General features: G+C 32.9%; 1 protein-coding gene and 1 long non-coding RNA gene across 5 annotated transcripts; one reads left to right on the top strand and one right to left on the bottom strand.

Annotated features, from left to right (window-relative positions):
• The first annotated feature begins 14,148 nt into the window (after positions 1–14,148).
• On the top strand, positions 14,149–17,351 carry LOC128195560 (uncharacterized). Its single transcript, XR_008247210.1, has 2 exons — positions 14,149–14,232; positions 16,754–17,351. It is a non-coding gene; the product is annotated as an uncharacterized LOC128195560 (long non-coding RNA).
• Positions 14,912–16,743, bottom strand: LOC108328620 (LOB domain-containing protein 25). Of its 4 annotated transcripts, XM_052873541.1 has the most exons (3): positions 16,676–16,713; positions 16,454–16,589; positions 14,912–15,654 (listed from the first exon to the last, which is right to left on the bottom strand). In XM_052873541.1, the coding sequence occupies exon 3, from the start codon at positions 15,644–15,646 to the stop codon at positions 15,158–15,160; it is 489 nt and encodes a 162-aa protein (XP_052729501.1). In that variant the 5' UTR covers positions 15,647–15,654; positions 16,454–16,589; positions 16,676–16,713; the 3' UTR covers positions 14,912–15,157. The 4 variants fall into 4 exon arrangements, with proteins under 4 accessions (XP_052729501.1, XP_017417993.1, XP_052729500.1 ...); XM_017562504.2 differs by lacking the exon at positions 16,454–16,589 and having other exon boundaries at positions 16,676–16,743; XM_052873540.1 differs by lacking the exons at positions 16,454–16,589; positions 16,676–16,713 and adding an exon at positions 16,094–16,421.
• Positions 17,352–21,776: the final 4,425 nt, after the last annotated feature.

Here is a 21,776-nt window from a genome sequence, read left to right as displayed (position 1 = left end):
AGAAGAGGAGAACAAGAACATAACAATATTGAAACTTATTTATCAACTACCTCTTCATTCATCACATAACGCATTGAAATAATTTTTTTTTTTAACATTATACAACGTTTTTCATCAGTTTAAGACTCAACTGATTATGATTTCTCCCAAACTTAATTTCTACCTATCTCTTGACAAATATGCTTCTTGTTCTCTTCTTCTGGAGTGTTGGATAAGTAGATTGTTCTGTAATAAGCTCGGGGTTCACAAAAAATATATATAAGGCTCAAATAGGATAACAAAGGATGAATATTCACATATGGGTAGTCATCTGGCCAAGTAGCTAATTTCATCAAACAAAACTGCCTTTCTCATTTCTAAACCAGAATGTATTTGTATTAATAAGAATTATGCAAAAACCAAATTCATAGCAATAACAACTTCTCACTTGCTCTCAAAGCTTTCTCAGTACACTCAGATATTCAACTTCTGGGTCACAATCACTCAGATTCAAGAACAAATCATATATAATCATAACACAAGTTCTAAAACTCAGATTTTGCAATAACAATCTCACAATCATGCCAGTTATCATGGACAAAATTCAAAACTCAAAATCAAACTTCCAACAAACATTACAAAATCAAATCAATGCAAACAACATAATTCAAACCATACAACTAAACAGATTCAGATTCAATCCACACAACCAAAAGAACTGAAAACATAAATAGATAGAGTTAGAAAGCTGGGTTGCCTCCCAGTAAGCGCTTGTTTAACGTCTTTAGCTTGACACTAAGAAGCTCTCTATGGTTGAGCCAATGGTTTGAAATCATCCTTCATGAATATTATATGCATGGAATAAGAAGAAGGACTTATTCCTTTCAGATCAGAATTTGACCAACCTACAGCTCCTTTGTCCACTTTCAAGAATTCAATTAACTTTTCTCCCTCCAGAGTAGATAAAGCATTGCTGATGATCACAGGTTTATTGTCATCTTTGTCAAGAAAAGCATACTTCAAATGTGAAAGTAGCAACTTCAAGTCCAACTTCTTTTCTTTTATCTCTTCTTCATCAGATGGAATCTCCTTCAAAACATCTAGACTCTGTATACATTCATCAATTAATTTCTCTTCATCTACAAGTAAAAATTCACAAGCATCAACAAGAGTTCTTTCAAGAGGTGATGATATATGCATCGTCTTCTGTGCCATCATGCAGACTTCCTCAAGTTCATCAGTTTGAAAGCATGTATCTTCATCATTTGGGTGAGACATTGCTTCAAAAACATTGAAATTTACTTCTTCATTCTCAACTCTCAATTTAAGTTTTCCATCATCAACATCAATCAATACTCGAGCAGTCTTCATGAATGGCCTTCCCAAAATCAAAGGAATTTCTTTATCCTCTTCCATTTCCATGACAACAAAATCCACTGGAAATAAGAATTTGTCTACCTTTACCAGAACATCTTCTACTACTCCATGCGGATATTTGATTGATCTGTCTGCCAATTGTAGAGTCATGCGTGTGGGCTTCAACTCTAATTCTCCAATCTTCTTAAACATTGACAGAGGCATAAGATTGATGCTGGCTCCAAGATCAATTAACGCATTCCCAATAGCCAGTTTACCAATGGTGCATGGAATTGTAAAACTGCCTGGATCTTTAAACTTTGGTGGAAGCAACTTCTGAATGATAGCACTGCACTGGCCCTGTACTTCTATAGTTTCTTCCTCAATATACTTTCTCTTCTTTGTGAGCAAATCCTTCATGAATTTCGAGTAAGCAGGTATTTGTTTCAGTGCTTCTGAGAAGGGCATCTTGATTTCCAACTTCTTGAAAATATCAATGAAACTCTTGAACTGTTTTTCCTTCTCGTTTCTAGAGAAAACCTTTGGATATGGAAGAGGTTTCTCATACATCTGTTCTTTCTTTTTCTCTCCCTCTCTCTCTTTTTCACTTTCTCTATCCTCTTTCTCTTCTTCTTCATCTCCCTGTTTACTCATCTCATCTTTTTCTTCACTCACTTTTTTCTCAATCTCTCTTTCTTTCAGAATTCTTCCTGACCTTGTAGTAATAACATTGCAGTCTTCCTTTGGATTTACTTCAGTGTTTGCCCCAAAGTCCTTCTCTGGTTTTTCTTCCAACTTCTTAGCTAATTGACCCACCTGAATCTCCAAATTCCGAAGTGAGGCTTCTGTACTCTTATGGTTGGAAATTGATACCTGCATAAACTGCTGAAGAGTTTCTTCCAATTTTGAAGTTCTGTCTGTTAGAGTAGGTTGTTGCTGAAAGTTCTGTGGAGGTGGTCTGTTGAAAGGAACAACTTGTCCCATACTCGGATGAGGTCTCCATCCTTGATTAAAACTTTGACCTTGATTGTAATTCATCTCAAGACCTTGATTTCCCATATAATTCACTTCTTCATGAGACATTCTTTGTACTACACATTGACCATTATTATGATCTCCTCCGCACAATTGACAACTCTTTAGGTAGCTGAGATAACTTCTTCATTAATGTCTCAAGTTGCTGAGTCATAATCTTGTTCTGAGCTAGTAAAGCATCTTGAGATTGAAGTTGAAGAACACCTTTTTGTTGAAATTGAGCTCTCTCACTCTGAACTTCATTATCATTTGCAGCCATATTTTCAATCAGATCATGTGCTTCTTCAGGCGTCTTCCATCTGATACTACCTCCAGCTGATGCATCTAACATTAACTTTGTTTGAGATTTCAGCCCTCCAAGAAATAGATTTAACATTGTAGGCTCATCAAATTCATGAGTAGGGGTTTTTCTCAATAGGCCTTTGAATTTATCCCATGCTTGACCTAGAGTTTCATCAGCATCTTGATGGAAAGACGAGATCTCCTGCTTTCCCTTATTGACTTTGGACTGAGGGAAGAACTTATTCAGAAATTTAGCAACCACATCATCCCAGATTGTCAGACTATTCTCTATAAAAGAATTCAGCCACATTTTTGCATTACCAGCCAATGAGAATGGAAATAAGCTGAGTCGGATTGCTTCATCTGGAACCTGATGAATCCTCACTGTATTACAGATTTCCATGAAAGTAGCTAAGTGAGTGTATGGATTCTCGTGACATAATCCATGAAACTGATTGTTCTGCACCAGATGAATAAGAGTTGGCTTCATCTCCATGTTGGCAGCATTCACCACTGGTCTTGCAATACTATTAAAGTGCAGAGGTCCTGAGAAAGTATTATAATCTGCAAGAGTACGTCTTCCTTGCCCAGAACCTTCTCCAGTACGATTATCTTCCATTTCTTCTTTTTCTTGATCAGATGAAGAGTTAAGAATTTCTTCAGAAATAGCAGAGGCTTCTCTGGATTCTCTACTTTGTCTTCTCCTTCTACTGTTGTTCCTTCGCGTAGTTCTTTCAATTTCCGGATCAAAAAGTAGATTTTCAGCCTGTTCTCTGCTTCTCATACAAAACACAAACTAAAAAGAAACAATTTCTACAGATGACAACAATTATGCACAAAAATTCAAATATGAACACAATAACACTTAAACAAAAAATAGCTAAAATCAACTAAACCAGATAAACAACAAACAATCAACGAAAACAAAAACAAATCCCCGCCAGCGGCGCCAAAAACTTGTTGAGACCTCGGCAAGCGTACCGGATCGTTCAAGTAATAAACCGGTAAGTCCGGAAATCGTTTTCCCAAGAGATTTGTTTTGATTCACAAATTGATTAAAGTTTACTAATTTAGCGATTAATAAACGTGTTTTGATAACACAATTAAGATTTACATACAGATGAAATTAAAGTGGTAAAAACAGATGAATTAAAGTTCACTGGGGTTGAAATTCAAGTTCATCACTCCGGTAATTTTCTACTAACACAATTCCTCAAAATTAGGCATCGACATCCTAGGCGCATGCAGCCTTTGATCCCTCAGATGACAGTTCAGAATCACTCAAACTAAATTACTAATCCCTTAGCTAATTCAATTATCAGATTTGCCTTAAACACAATGTCACAAATGACTAAAAATTCCATCCTATGTCTAGGACTTGAAATCCTTTAGCAGTTCTATCCTAGGTCCGCGGTCTCATACATTTCCCAATGATTTAACCGTTCAAATAGCTCAGATTCCCATCATAGGCATGAATAATAAAGATAGAACACATAATTCAAACAAGTTCATGCATTAATAGAGAAATTACATAAAAGTTCAGAATTTTACTCTCAACCCCAGTGAAATGGAGTTCTAGCTACACATATACATCACAGAAGCGATAAACAATGGATTGGATGGTAGAAAGTGGTGATTTTCCACCTTGGAAGCACCCAAAACGAGCTGGACGTGAGCTGCAGAGTCCCCTCTGGACTTCTCCCCTCCAAGACTGCTGGTTTCTGCCTCTGGATCACGTTTTTAAAGAGAAGGGTTGTAAGTGATTTTTCGTTGGGCGAGCAGCCTCTTCTCGCTGGGCGAGCGTCCACAGCTCGCTGGGCGAGTGTCCACAGCTCGCTGGACGAGCGTCCACTGTAGGGTCATGGGCGTCCACTCGCTGGGCGAGCGCCTCGCTCTCTGGACGAGCGTCCACTTGCTGGACGAGCGTCCACTGATATTCCTCGCTGGACGAGCGTCCTCTTGTGCGTCCACAGAGCGACGAGCGTCCGCTTGCTATTCGATGAGCGTTCGTTCTCTAGACAACGAGCGTCCGCTCGCTATGTAACGAGCGTCCGCTTGCTATGTGACGAGCGTCCGCTCGCTGGGCGACGAGCGTCCTTTTGCTGGGCGACGAGCGTCCACTCGCTGGGCGACGAGCGTCCACTCGCTGGGCGACGAGCGTCCGCGCAGGCTTGGTTATTTCATCCTTCTGACAGGCAAATGACGCGCTCCAAGTCTTTGATAGTATCCAATCCTTATTCTACTTCGAAATAAACAAACAAAAGCATCAAAACACATTTAAACAGTCAAAATTATACTTATATCAACAATTATATACTTTTCATGAGAATTAACACTAAAACTTACTCAAAAGCACAACAATTTAAGCAACAAAAACAAGTAAAGTTTACACCTATCAAGACTTAGATAAGGAAAGAACTTTAGAATCCTTATTCCACTTCCCTTTCTTTAGTCATAGTTTAAGTTGTTACTTCTTTGGATGGAAAATCCTTAAAGGAGTTGCCATCAGGGTGAAACTTAACTAGGTTGAATATGTCTAGTGGAAACCGGGAGTTGGTGAAACTCAGACTAGTCAGTGTAACAAATGTTACCAAGATTGACTAGGGTTACCAGGAGTTGTTTAGACAACTCAACTAGTCAGCATAAGAGGTGTTACCAAGAGTGACTCGGTGTAACCAAGAGTGGTGCTAATACTTAGTTGTAATCTTGTTGAGATTAAAGTGGAACCCACTAAGGACGCATGACAAAGTTCATGTTAATGTTCTCCCAAGTTTACGATAAAAATAGAATCAAAACACAAAAAATTCAAACAACACATCAAACAGCTCGACCAATATCTCTAGGAGGTCGGCCAACATCTAGAACCCCCAAAACAACTCTAAAAACGTCCTAATTTAAGCTCTAGAATCCCGAAACCGAGGTCTCAAACAACTCAAACAGACAGCTCGGTCAAACCACAAACAACCCAGCCAATACCTCAAACAACTTAGCAACATCACCAAGAGGTCAGCCAACATCAATCCCCCTAGCCTAAACAACTCTAAAAATGTTCAAATTCGAGCTCTAAGACCTGAAAACTGAGGTCCAAAACATCTCGGTCATGAATAGCGTAGCCAGCTGGGCCAGACACCATGGACAACTCAGCCAGCTTGTAAAAAAACACCTTAAACATCAAGAACATCTCATAATATATGAAATCATCCAATAAAAAAGCATGCTGAACAATTCAGTCATAAAACATCATTACAACAACATAAGATGCATGGAAATCAACTATAATAAGATATATATCAACATCGCATTACACATACACAACCCGACAACCCTATAAAATATCTTATACTAACTTAAAAACCCTAAAATATTTCATCATAATTTACGAGTACAAGGATGAACATAACTCCACAAAACACATGTAACACAATGACATTTGGTGAAAACAATTAACATGACTCACATGATGCATATCATCCCCTTCACGACAGACACACCATATAAAAGAGAAATGAACTCACACATAATTTCTCAAATATAGACGTTGAGGGCTAGCTCCCCTTACCTTTACTCCAAGCAAACCTTTATCCACACTTAACCTCCAACCCCTTCAACTTCTTGACCTTAGCATGAAAAACCTGAAAGCCCTTTCTCTTTCTCTGAAAATTCCCTCAAGGTGGCAAGGTTTTAATTATGAAACTAACCCTCAACAATTTAGTATTTATACATCTAACTAGGCCCAAATTTGTCATCCTTTGGCCCATGAGCCTAAAAGTACATGCACTTAATGATGCTCACCGTATTGAGCCTAAAAAAAATAATAACTTATTTTTAATGTTTTGGACCACTTCCCACCTTACATAAACGAACTATGCAAAACCATACTACCTTGGCCCAAGCCATGGACCAAACAGGTCTAGCAACGCAAAACTGACAAATAAAATCCCAAATTGCTAAAGTGTTCCAAGCAGGGTTTGAATAGTGGGTCTCCACACATGGAGTCCTGGACTAGTGCTTCCACCATTAGGCCAGGGCGCCTCAAACCAATATATATCGCTAAAACTAATATATAACCCCTTTTTAATTCTTTTGGTAACTCTCCGACATCATAAAATTTAACAATCACTTATATAGTATTACATGCATTCATCCAACACATTTAACCTATGGTAAATTCATACAAATATTATTTATAAATATTCTTAATCTTTTCCCGGGTTTTATAGGTCACATGGCAAGCTCTTAGTGAAGATATTTCACTAAGAAAGGTAGTATTCATGTGTCATTTTTCTAGTGGAGAACTTTTTCTAAAGTGACTTTCCACAAGGTAAGATCTTAGTGGAGAATTTTCTTACAAATGTAGTGGCCATGCGTCCTTTTTCTAGTGGGGAACTTTTGTTAAACTAGTTTTCTACATGGCAAGCTCTTTGTAAAGAGTTTTCTTACAAAGCTAGTGGCTATGTGTTATTTTCCTATTGGGAAACTTTTGCTAAAGTGGTTTTCCACATGAGACTTTAGGAGTGAAGAGTTTTTCTAAAAGTTAGAGTGCCTCATGTCAAGCTCTCCTTCACTAAGATAGGATTTTTAGGGTTTGGTGCAAGATAGCATTTTAGGGTTTTGGTATATTTTGGAGACACCTTCATCTATTAAGATTTAATTTAATTAATTTGAAATAAAAAATAATAATCAATTGAACAATGATCAGTAGAAAATGATGATGAATTTATTTTTGAAAAGCAGTGGAATTAGCTTATTTTACTATAATCATTTTAAAGTCTTTTATTAATTTGATATTTCATTTATTGCTATCAAATTCACATTTATATCTTTTTTCATATTAATCTTAAACATTAATCCCATTAGGTTATATTTTTATTTTTATCTTTTAGTATTTGCATTTTGTTTTATTAACCATACGTGCAAAATTTTATAAAAATCAATTGTTGAAAATAATTTTTGTATTTGTTGGGATACGACTCAAGGTTAACTTAATCATATCTAGTTTGTTAACTACTAACTTGGCAATACTGAAGTTGTCTTGGTCATGTAGTGATCATTTGTTGTCATTGCTTTTCGAATTCTACACATGTTCTTTTGATAGTTGTCTCTACAACTTGTTTGTTTAGTGAGCAGTGGTTTCTTAGTGACTTTAGATTCTTTGAATTCTTGTTAATATGCATTAGTTTTAGGCATATATCTAGTAATTCATGAATGTTTTCTTTGTTTTTTTGCATCTTTTCTCCACTATATAATATAGGTTCCTTAATCTCATTTATTATTACATTCATTTGAATTGTAAAATATGCATTATTTACATCAATTTGCATTGTCCCTCGCATCCTTAATTTCATTTGCATGCATTAGGTCAAAGTAGAAAATTTGCATCATCATACAATTCTAGACTTTTCCTCATTTCTTCTTATTTTGATATGCATTATTGAGCTTATAAAATGCCAACCAGTTCTGATTTTATTATCCATGCATCAAGTTGAAGTGCTAGGTTTATTTTTTTATGCATCTAGTGGTTAATATCTTCATGCAGAATTCTGACTTAAACATAGTTGGAAAAACATAGTATCTTCAAGTGATTTTTTTCCAACAGTTACTAAAGGAATTGTACAAAATCAAGGTTACGCTCGACTACATATTCATAAGTCAAAAAATAAGTTATAAAAGGTAAAAGGAAGGAGATGAGTATCAAACAAAATACAACTTCCTAGTCAGACCTTATATCACATCATTCAAACCTCTTTCTTGTTATGTTCTTCGAGGTAGAGGGCTATTATATGTGTAAGGGTACAACCAAAGATACAAAGTTTCTTTGCAAAACTCCATAAGACAATTACCAAATACCGACATCATGGTTTTACAAGTTAGTTAAGAACCAACTACTACTATTTTACTGAAGCTCTTTACTTGTCTTCAAGTCATGAAAAGACTGGGGGGTTGGTGTACTGTATATGGTCGAGCACCTTCGACATTATCAACATTAATACAGAGCACACCATGGTTTCTGTTTACAAAGGGTCGGGTGCTACATGCTGAAGGGCAAGTACTACCTTTTGAAGGTTGTGTACCACTTACTGAGGGTCGAGTGCTACATGTTGAAGGTTGAGTACTACTTTTTCGAAGGTTGTGTGCCACTTACCGAGGGTCGAATGATACATGTTGAAGTGCGGGTACTACCTTTGAAAGGTTGTGTTCCATTTATCGAGGGTCGGATGCTACATGTTGAAGGCTGAGTACTCTCTTTTGAAAATTATGTGTCATGTACTGAGGGTCGACAACTTCCTGTAAAAGGTTATCTATTACTTGCCAATGGTAGCATGCTGTCTACCGAGAGCCAAGTGTCGCCAACTAGGTACCGCCAACCAGAGTGAGTTACTGCTAACCAGAACCAAGTGTTGTCTATCGAGAACTAGATATGTCGCTTATCGAGGTCTATATGCCGCATATCAAAGCTAATGGAGAACCATCAAGCCACAAGCCGGCTTGTCTTATTGTTTCTACCTGGTCACAAGTTGACCTGTCTTATTAATTTTATCCGGTGACAAGTCAGCCTACTTGACTACTTCACCTGGACACAAGCTAGCTAATCTAACTAACTACTTTTTAGACTAACAAAGCTAATGACGTATTACTCTGTAATTTAGCAAAATCTGAATCAAACAATCGACTGATAAGGTAAATATAAAGTGATACATAAATTTTTTACATTTATTTAATATTATTTTTTTATTTCTTTTTTTAATATATAAAAGTTTATTTTTTTATAATTATTTTATTCGTAAAATATATGTGAAATGAATATAAAGATGCGTATCATTTTATTTTCTTAGTGTAAAAAGAATTGTATTGATGACCTCCGTAGAGGTAATGGTAATGATTGTTTTAGGAAGAAGCATTGTTTAGGGAAGAAGAATTGTGCTCCTCCTCTGAAAAGTACAAAATGAATTTATTAGAATTGAATGAATGAAGCAGGAATAAAGACTTTTGTGCTCACCTGGCATGTGCCTGAGTTCACTGGGCTTTAATTTTGGGCATGTCATTCGTCTCATCAATCAATCAAACTAAAGTGAGCAAGTCATTGTGATATAACTTTTGGGATGGAAACGATCTTGGGCGGTTAAGGGTGGCCCATTAGGTTTCAGAGTGAATTAGCATCATTTCCACACATTTTGTCGCCCAGTGAATAATAATCAGCGGAACTTATCTAGGAACAGATTTAAAATATCCATTTAGTTATAAGTGGAGTATTTTAGACATTAATTGCAAAAAAGAATAATTTCCTTTAAAGAAGGTGATAAGAAAACAACATCCCCGAAGCAAGCTTAATCATACACGTACTAAAATAACCTATTATGGAAATGTTGATCAGTACGCGTGCTCAGTTTTGCATGACAAAGGGAAACATTTGGTATCTTTTCCATGCCAATGTGTTGCCTATTCTTTAGTTCTCTAGTCCCTCTCTCTCCCAACTCTTCACCTATTATCTCTCCCCGTCTATTTCTACCACCAAATTCTACTTCATACCCTCTTTAATTCACATGTCTCCACAAAGAGGAAAAATAAAATACCTATCGTTAGATTCCTCTATAGAACCATGCTCACTATCAAATTCAAACCCCCCAAAACCATAAGTCTATCCTTCTCATTATATCCTTAAAATTGCTATCATGAAAATAAATTATATTTTACTAATTAGTTGGAACCATTACCTACATTAATTGCTGAGATACCTTAATGTTTCATGTAAATATATATATATATATATATATATATATATATATATATATATATATATATATATATATATATATATATATATATATATATATATATATATACATGTCATTTAAAAAGAGATATGTCCAATTAGGCAAGTAACAAGTAGAGGTATTTAACAGATGGAAGGGAGCGGATTTAGTGAATTGTTTTAATAACTTTTAAGTAATTTTTATGTGTTGAATTATTAACTTTAATTATATATATATATATATATATATATATATATATATATATATATATATATATAACTAAAAGTTGAATAAAATTAACTAAACTTACGTAAGTTTTTTTGAAAAACAAATCATTGAATTAGTTTTTTTAAACAGATAGATCATGCTACATGGACTAATAAATCTATCTAAGTTGGATATCGAAATATATACTAGTTTTGTTTCTAAAAGTGCGGTTATTATTTTACATCGTATATCATAATTTATAGATATAAAAATGAATTTAAATTTATGAGTCAACTCAGTTCGTCACAAATTTAAATTAAATTAGATTAGAAGAAAAGCACTAATTCGCTTAATTTACTAGTTAAGTGAATTTAAGTTGGATTAAAAATTAATTGATCTATAATTTATCAACAATTTTGTTATTTTTTTCACAAGTTATTTTATTATAATTATTTATTATTTCTAATTATATAGATTACTAATTTAATTTTTTAAATAAAATATTATTCAATATTATTTAAATAGTTTAAATTATTAATTATTTGATTTTCAAATTATATAAATTTAAACTTTAGTTTTTAACATCTTTAAAATATTTTTTATGAAATTTGTGATAGTGATATGAAAATTAATCGAATCAATATTTTTTTTTATAATGTAATAAATATATGTATATTAGAAGATTGAAACATATTTAACTTAATCTACAGTATATAATGAATCGAATTACAAAATATTTAATTAAAAAAAAATAGAGTTGAAGAGATCCAATCTTAACTCAACCCTTAATTATCCAACCTATGTGAGCAAAGTTAAAACCTTCCATAATTGTACCAATTCTAAATCTAGAACTAAAGATATTGAAACAAAAATACTCATTTAGTTTAGGCCAAAATTTATTTGATTTGAATTTAGAGACTTTCAAACCTCGTAATCTGACGAAGCGATATTGAGAGTGACAAGGAAACATATTCCTACAATTAATAGAATTTCTAGAATATAAGAGGAAGCCTAATTAAAGAGAAAAAAAAAATCCCTTTTGTTTTCTCAACAGCAAACAAAATAGTTTGACATATATAAGTTGATAATAGAAATTAAGATTGTTTAAGAGTAAAATTAAATCTGAAAGCATAGAATTTTGTGAATATAGTGATTGAGTTTAAGAATAGGATCTTAACCTAAAATTAATAATGGGAGGGAATAGCAGAAGGAAGTAGATGAGACAGGAGCACATTGTCATGATAGTTCCATTGGGTCAAGGAGATAAGTTGTTGAAGAGAAAGGACAAGTATAATTTTTCAAAGGCGAATTCTCAGGCATGCATAAAGCTTAACTTTCTCTTCTTGTTCCCTAATTTAAATCAATGCATTTTTGAGACATGTGCAAAACTTAAAGGTTTTGAGTATGCATTTACCCCTTTCTCTTTAATTCACAGTAAAAGTTGACGTCAATCATTTTCCCTTTTCTTATTTAAAACAATAGTAAAAACTGTATGTATCTTGCTTAATTTATTTTAAACATTTTACACAACACAGACATTTAACTTATATCAAGTAAAGGAAAGATGATTTTGTAAAAATGGATATATTATTAGAAACAAGTTTTTGTGAAATTTATTCTATTTTAAAAACTCTCATGAAAATGAAACTTCATCAGTTTAAGTGTTAAATGGGAATGTTTTCATTAAAATAAATAAATTAAGTCTGCAGTTTTAAGAAGTCTTTTACCAATTTACTTTACTTTAATAGATACATAAATTTATATCCACAAATGTTTAATTCTATTGATATTAGTATATATAGTTCTCTAGATACTATCATGATTAAATTTGTATTAGATAAAAAAGCTTAACCGGAGTAAAATTTTTTAGAAAATGTTAAAAATAAATATTATAAAAATAAATAAATTTGATTATTTATCATTGAATGATAGTAGCTTTTTATGTATATATGGTTCGATTAAATGTTATTAAACGAAGTCAGTTTTATTACTCGTGAAATAAGTGCCGGCCAAAAAGAAAAAATAAAATTCGTGAAATATAACAAATTCAACGTTCAATTTTACCTAACTTCATATAATACTATAAGGGATTTATACTCATTTCAGCCCCACTTGTAATTAAATCATCGTATAACTAACGTATGTACGGCCATATTAATGTTAACCACTCTAGGTTGGCATAACATTCACAAAAATTCGTTAGCCACAAAATAAATCGAAAAATTTAATAATAAACATTACAGTAAAAGCTACAATGAGAGTGCATCTCTATCTTTGTTTCTTCTTTTGTTTTTTTATTGAATGTTTACTGATCATAAAATGCACTGTTTAAAAATCACATATTTATAATTTTTTTTTAGTTTTGACATGACAATTAGTCTACCAGAACAAATTTCAAGTTAAAACCAAGTGATTTTGTTCTCTTTCTAACACAAATGTTTCATTTCAAAACCAAACAAATAAAATACTATCTAATTTAAAATTTGATAATTTTGTTAACACATGAATCTCGATAGATTAAAACAAGAAAATGCTTATTATAAACTATTAATAACCTAAATTCTTAAATGATATGATTATATGCTTGAGACATTACATGGTTGAACATTACCCAAAAAATTTAGAGAAAACAAGTACAATCATGTCGAGCCGTAGTTAAGATATTGTTCATATATAGTCGAATTGTTGTCAAACGGTAGTCGAATTGTTGTCGAACGAGAAGCTGTAGCCCAAGTTGTTGCTGAGTTGTAGGTAAGTTTATGGAAGTGATCATGTTGCGAAACTGTTCATATAATCAAACTCTTCATGTTGGCGAGTTTGACGAAGTTATGAGATCCTGTGAGAACTAATTCTGCTAGCTATAAGAATGGGAGGTATGACCTAATTAGTTACTAAACTGAAATGAGTAGTAATGGAGAAGAATGTTAGGCTATAAACGAAGGAGGGTTAGTATGAGGAAGATGAAAGGAGAGGAATGAGCAATAAGCATAATATTCACATGGCTGAGCGTGAGAGAAGGGGGCGAAGAAAATGCCCCGTTATATCCGCACCATGCACACTACTTGTCTAAAAAGGTTCCATGTACCCTCATCACATGCCGTTGAACAGAACAATCTCCATCCCTAGGCACCAGTACCAGTACCACTTACACTTGATACTCATCATAATCATAATGTTCTAATGAAGAGACGACATGGAAATGCAATCACGGAAGCATCACAAATAATATATTCTTTTCTTCATAATTTTTACAAGCACACCAAATAATCAAATATGCATATAGAAAGTCAACAATATTAGCAGGGAAAGTAGCAGTACACTTTGAACAAAATGTCTTATCCCTCTTCCATTTGTTCTCATTAATAAGGCTTTTAACTTATGATGAAAAAAGTGAAGCACACCGGGATACGAGGTAATCTGTCTTCTCTTTATGCCCATTTCAATGGCCTGCTATTATTAGGCCATATACACACACCCATTATAAATACATAATTCAACATCATAGGTAACCCATTACATTTTAGTGAAGCTTGGTATTTTCTCAAGATCGTTTTGAGATCATGGCTTCTCCATAATATCTAAGTCAGTAGTACATAGGAAGAGGGAGTTCATGCTCGAAAAGGTAGCTTCCAACTAGTGCTATATATATATATATATATATGTTTTCATTCTTTCAATATCAAATTATTTAGTTTTCTTTTTTACCCTATTTTTATTTTTATTTTTTGTCGAGATGCAAGTTAGATATAAACATTTTTTTTTACACAAAAGTTTAAATATTGGTTTATCATATTACCTAATTTCATATAATAGGCTTGATACCGTTTGAATAAAAGTAAACTATCTAATTGGTAAGAAAATAAAAGTCCAATATATATGATTATTTTTAGCTACCAATTTCTCACAATTTATTATGATAGATGGTTTGGAATGCTACGTGGGGCCATTTCGGGTATATTTATTAGTTAGGTTTCTTATCAGAAGAAAAGGAAAAATATAGTGCGAATTTAGTGGTCTCAAAGGTGAGTATAATATGTGTAGTAACATGCTTCCGAAATAGTGAAACATTTTTATCATTTTCTTTTTCATTTCGATGTTAACTAAGAAACTATATATATTTTCTCTAACATAAAGTTTTTTAGTCTGTATTGCCTCAGTATTTCTAAGAATGACTTATTACATGTTGGTGACAATTTTTCTATCAACAACAGAATATCGTTAAAATTACATAGTATAAAAAGTAGTGCAAACATTACAAAACAAATATTATATATACATATTTGTGTGTGTGAGCTGAAAAATGAACAGAAATTGAGTTTTATTATGAACCGAAAATTTCACTTATGAACTGCAGAGAAGTAGTAGTTCAGTTACATTTATAACAAGAGAGACATTTTATGAAATATGAACGGCACCCTTACAATAACATACAATATATTTTATTCATAACCACGCTATGACTATATATACCACCCCATGATGATAATAAATACTATACAATAAGAAACCCTAGAGGGATATAAGTGGTAAACTAACAGGAATTTTAATCACATATTATTGTCACCTCGGTGATAACCATCCCCAAGTGGATCATTGTTCCAGGGAGAAGGGTAGTAATAACCAGGAGACTGACCCAGAGAGGAAGCTCCACCTTCAGCCATTCTTCTCCCATCTTGAGTTGGCATTTCATTGCAAGTATAGCGGATCAAATCAGCGTTTGTGGCATCAAGTTCCTTTTGGAGCCTAATCACTTGCCTTTGGAGCACTGAAATTGCCCCAACACACCCATAAACTGGATCTTTTATCCTTGCCTCAGCTTCATAGGCTAGAGAATTCACTGCATCCTCCCTTTGGTGGGGTTGGACTTCATTCAGGAGTTTGCTCACGTTGCTCGCACCAAATATCTTGTGAACATTGGCAAACTTTTGAGGCTCTTCTGGTGGGAAATATGGAGCAAAAATGCAATCCGGCATGCATTTCCTTCTCAAAAACTTGCACGCAGCACAGGGAGAGTTAGAGTAGCTAGAAGAGGCCATGATCTTCACTGCAATTACCCAATATTTCATACCCAAAAAACAATACAAAATCTCAAATTTAGAATAATTTCATCATGATTTATTATTACAGTTTTTCTTATATCAGAAACAAGGAAATTCATAAAGGAGAGTAGAGTACAAAAGGTACTCCAACTCATGAACAAAAGACATTATCTAACATGAAAATCAAACACAAAAGAATCTATTACAGTTTGAATACTGTAAAAGCACGTATATGCTGTGATTAAATACAAGCATCTCATGAATATAATTTTAAAGTGGGAGCAAATAAAGCTATATATAAAGAAAATTACCAACAGACCATTTTTTGAAAATGATTAAAAGCTAAAGCGGGCTTAGTTAATCGTATAGTGATCGTATAGAATCTAAAATTTAGTGTCTAGACTTGCTTGAACATGGAAAAAACTAGGGTTAGGGAGACTTTACTTGCCTAAAGCACATCCTGCTACTTCCTTTTTTGGTAATAACATTTTCAACTACTGTTCTAACTTCTCTCACTTTTTATCCCGAAGCCGTCTTTATGTTGAATCAAAGTCCACTATTGAATTAGTGGATTGGAAAAACCGAAAAGAGGAGGCCCTATTTATAGATTTTCTCACTACACTACCCAGAACCCTTATTTCTACATGTGAGACGACAGTATTATTAATTGGGGTGTGTTTGATTTCCTCATCTCAGACTAATAAATTTCTTCCCTGAATTTCTCTCCCTGTCTCTCCTCATCTCTCCTTAGGTCTAGCCTTCTGTGTTTTTCAGTTGGAGAGGCTAAAAGAAAGGTACACCTACCAGGAATCTTTTCAGCTTATTGGTGGATATGACGCGTGGAAGTTTTCTCAATTTTCAACTCTTTCAGTAGGATGATATATCTATCATTCACACACCCAGAATTTCATTCCTTTCAAAAATTTCCAAAAACCAAAACCTGGATCAAGCCTCAGAACATAAATTTATTAGGAAAACACCAATCAGAAAGAAGAAAAAGAATCATATAATTGGAAAAAACTATACCTTGTACAGCTAGCTAGGTTTAATTGAACAAACGATATTGTAATTTAGATCAATACCTTTTTTTTTTCTCTCTTGCAGAAGGGTCTTTCAAGATCTATTCTTTAATAATGCCAGTGAAAAAGAAGTCTACAAGCACCGGGATAGAAGTCTTGGGAATTCACTATTGGATGTGAGAGTTCAGAGAGAAAACGGAAAACCCTAGTTACTTGCAGGACAAGATGAGAAAAACCCGCAAATACAATGACAACTAGATAAGCAACAACAAAGAGTATAGGAGAAAAAGAGCATTTCCAGTGAGAGAGTGGAAAAGAAAGCAAAAGACAAGTGCAATAAATGGGGCTACAAGTGAAAAAGAATGACTATGACACAACCTTTATAATAATACCCAATACTGTAGCCAAGGTTAACTGTAATAATCTGTCCCACTAACAACTATATATATTCTGGGATATCATATACCTTTGTATTTATAACTAGTTTATTTGTGGTAGTTCAATGCAAACCTTCTTCTTCCTTCTCTTAAGCAAGGGTTTAGGAATTGACCCATTAGTTTAAGTAGTTCCTCATATATATTTCAGAATAAGTGCAAATTGGACAGAAAGTGAGCCAACGATGAACATACTCCTTAGCATTTGTTACGCAGGTGTAATGAAACAGAAGGTTGGTTTTATTTTCATCTCTTCGGTTCTGTTTTCTTCTTTTTATTTATTTTCTTTTAGACAAGGCACACATATAATCAACTTCACATGGTACTTAACTTTTCATTCTAGTATGTCTGTATAATTGCACTCAGCTTTTACTCCCAGAATATTCAAATGGATAGCTTGTTCTCTCTCCTCAAATTCTATTGAAATAGAAAAAACTAAAATTAAGAATATATATAAATGAAATTATGGAAATGGAAAATAATATTTTCCACAATAAATTATCCGTATTATTAAAAACATACATAACAAAAGTGTTAGCCCTAATTATTATCACTTAAAACAGTTTTTCTTTATATATATATATATATATATATATATATATATATATATATATATATATCAATACTTATGATACATTAAGTAAAATATATATATATATATATATATATATATATATATATATTACAATTTTTACCTTCCTGTATCTTTATTTAAGTCCGTTTCACAGGACATACAGTCATCATTTTGTTCTTTGTTATACCAATCCCTCTTTGTTTACCAAATAGGTTTAAGTATATGATTCTGGTTTTTTGTTTCCATGTAAGTCGAAGTCACAAATAGCCTACCGGGTCCAAATTCTTGGAACTCAACACCAAATTGTTGGGTGTATACAACTCCAATAAATACGATTTTCGGAATATATATGGGCAAGCTCCCAAATTACATATATATTATTATCTTATATATATCAGTTAAATCATAATATTAAGAAAGTATTTAATTCATATATTTAATACTCATTACTACTATAATATTTCTGACTTAAATTCTGCAATGGATCTTTCCATGGATTGCACTTCAAACTTGAAACTTTGTACATATTGTTCAATAGCAAAAATTTTGCATTCGGGAGTTTCACTTCGCCACAAAGAATTCTCAGCGGATAAACACACACACACACACTATATATATATATATATATATATATATATATATATATATATATATATATATATATATATATATATATATATATATATATAATTTGTTTCTTATTTTTATCTTACAATTTTACTGAAATTTTGAGCGTGAATTTATGAACATATGGCATGATTCTAATAGTGACTTGAAAGCTTTTGTTGATCGAAATAGAATTCCTTGTTCAAAGAAAAAAGATCTACCTACAAAAGACTTTCTGACACTTGAAACAATAAGAAAGTTTGGATCTTTATAAATATGGTGACTATATATGAATGATTATTAAGTGAATATTCCTTGAAGAATACTAGATGTATTTACATGATCCACATAAGTCATGGATCTATGTATATCATTATAATAATACTTACCGCAAGTATAATAGCAAAGTAGTTTAATAATAACATAATCATAAATAATAACAGAATCATAAATAATAATTATAATATCAAACTGCCGAGATTAGTTATGATACGTGGACATTGTCCCAGTGGACATAGGTTTGAGCTACTCTAGAACGAAAAAGCTTAATGAACTTTGTTGGGTCATACTCTTTAGCATGACTATTTTGGTGAGATAAGAACATAAGCCCCCTTATCCCAAGAGTTTGATTTGGTGTATGTGGTCGTGTCTCATATCTTTGTTACCAATGACAAACGTTGATGCTTTGAAGAGATTTTGATGATGATATACTTGAAGACTAGAAGAAACAAATACAATAATTGTTAAGAACTTTGTAGAAATCATTTGTATAGGAATAATTTTTAAATTGTAAGCACTTAGAAGTTTTATAACTTATTGATTTCTTGTGGCAATAATTGATTATCATAGGAAATAATCGATTATTACAAGCAAAAGTAGAAAAGGGTTTGCCTCAATAATAATCAATTATCATAGGGGATATTATTGCAAGTTTTGATATTGTCTAGGGTTCGGCAATAATCGATTATCACTAAGGATAATCGATTATCACGTTTTCCAAAAACTCATAATGACCTAAAATAATTGATTATCACTCTTGATAATCGATTATCTCTTCCAGTTGGGAGGTGTCTTTTCATTTTCTTACTCATTGCTTATAAATAGAACCCTCATAAACCTTTTACAAGTCACAAAAAACTTGAGAGAACAAAATTGGTTATGAGGAAGTTCTTAATTAAGTTTAAGTTTTAGCTTAATCAAGTCTTTAGAAAGGAGAAGCTTGTGTTTAGTGTGTCTAAAGGTGCAAGCGGTTCTCTGCAAGTTGAATGAGTTGGTATTCATTCCATCATGTGTTGAAGGAAGATGTCTTCTGCTTTTATTGTTTCATCATTCTTATTGTAATCTTAATCTCATTTTTAGTGAAAAAGTTAATCACTCTTTTATAGTGATTAACGACTAGACGTAGAATCTTTTGATTCGAACCAGGATAAAATCATTTGTGTGATTTTCTCTATCCCTTCATCTCTTTACTTTATTCTGCTCAAAGAAAATTTAAAAAGGGAAAACGAAGATTTTAAAAGAACCAATGCACCCCTCCCCTTTTGGTTATTATCTGTTATCACGCTCTTTAAACATTCTGTTGCGCAATACTAATTTCAACAATTGGTATCATAACTTGTTTTAATAGTTTTTCAAATTTTATGAAAATGGCCAAACATAACCAAGTATATGTTGAAGGTGTTTCCATCAATTGACCACCACTTTTTACTAGTGATAACTATGCTTTCTGGAAATTCAGAATGCAAATCTTTATGGGGTCTGTTGATAGAGACATCTGGGAAGCAGTTGAAAATGGTGATTTTATCCCAACTCGGCTTATTGATGGTGTTGAACAAGAAAAACCTTATTTGTCTTAGATTGTTGAGGAATATAGAATAGCACAGTTTGATATTGTTGTCCTTGATGAATTCATAAAATATCTGTTTGTAAGACAACATAGGAAATGTGGGAGGTTCTTAGAGTCACTCATGAAGGTACATATGATGTAAAGTGTAGAAAACGTTATGCAAATATCTTAACCAAGAGTAGGAGGTTGAATTGGTTAGCCCTCTAAAAAATTGTTCTTTTAAAAGCTTTTCAAAATCTTTGATGTTTTCTTGAAATCAATTTGACAAGTATAAGAACAACAATTAACCTTAGTTGAAGAAAACCACTATAATGATAGAGTTATACAAGCAAGAATACAGAGAACACCCCTCTTAGTGCATTCTCCTTCCCTAACTCAATATCACCTATAGTACGAAATGTGAATCACCTCACAATCTCACAACCCAAAAAGCAATCCCAACTCTTTGTAACCTTTAGAGCAATCCCAACTCTAAATGCAGAACACACAGGTTCTCTTCCTGACTCTCAGAAATAGGGAACACAACCCTCTTGATTGTAGGTAGATATTGATCCTTAGTACACCTCAAGTACAGAATATGATCAGCAATGTGTAAGCACGACTAACTTGCAAGAATCTTGATGAATTTCTTTCCAAATGAGTAATTTTGATTCTCCAAGAAGTGTAGGACGCTCCTGCAATCAATTCTTAACAATCAAATCAGTTGTGAAAGTGTAAGTACATGAATTCATATTGAAGCAACGCACAACGCGTCTATTTATATAATTTTCAAACACTGACACAGTTTAATCGATTAAGCACATAATGTAATATGTTAAGCTTTTCCTTCTACTTTAACAGTTTTACATCTGTTTCAGATTTAACAGATTAAATGGCGCATGCAATTGATTATGTAAATCATATAAGACAACAACAAACAAATATAATTGTTATAGGCAGTTATGGCTTTCAATGAAAATGATTTTCACAATATAAACATTTTAACCTATTATGAAACTTATGTAATCGGTTAAGTTCCATACTTAAGCAAATTTCAAAATCATTTTCCTTTCAAAACACATCAATGCACTTAACAAACACATGTTGGCATAACAACATGTTTTAATCGAGTATACAACTAATGTAATCTGTTAAAACATGGTTGTTTTGCCCTTGATAAGCATATAATAAAATTTGAATAAATTTAATAGATTATATAAACAATTTAATCGATTATTTCTTCCAGATATGCAATGTGCAATATGTTTCAACTTAGGATTCATTTCATACAATGAATGCATATATCAATTCGTTTAAGCACAAACACAGATATGATCAAGCAATTGTTTTGTCATTTATTGTGCAAGAAACTATAAAACATTTCTTTTGTTCATCATTGAAAACACACATGTGAGATGGGTATAGCTAGATATAGCTCTCCCCATCAACAATATCCCCCTTTTTTGATGATGCATAACAAGAAATCTATTTTCTAGTTACTCTCCCCCTTTGGGCATTAGCAAAAAATGGCATAACAAGTAACATGAAAATAAAGTGCTAAAAGAGACATCAAAATGAAATCCTTAAAAACCAGTTGAAGAATGTGATATTCCCCCTATCACTAATCAATGTAGCATTATACCAGTTGAGCAGTATAAGATTTATCATA

This window comes from Vigna angularis, chromosome 2 (assembly GCF_016808095.1).
Source record: "Vigna angularis cultivar LongXiaoDou No.4 chromosome 2, ASM1680809v1, whole genome shotgun sequence".
NCBI lineage: Eukaryota > Viridiplantae > Streptophyta > Magnoliopsida > Fabales > Fabaceae > Vigna > Vigna angularis.
Note: the sequence above shows the minus strand (reverse complement) of the source record. Positions and strands in the feature narration are given on the sequence as shown.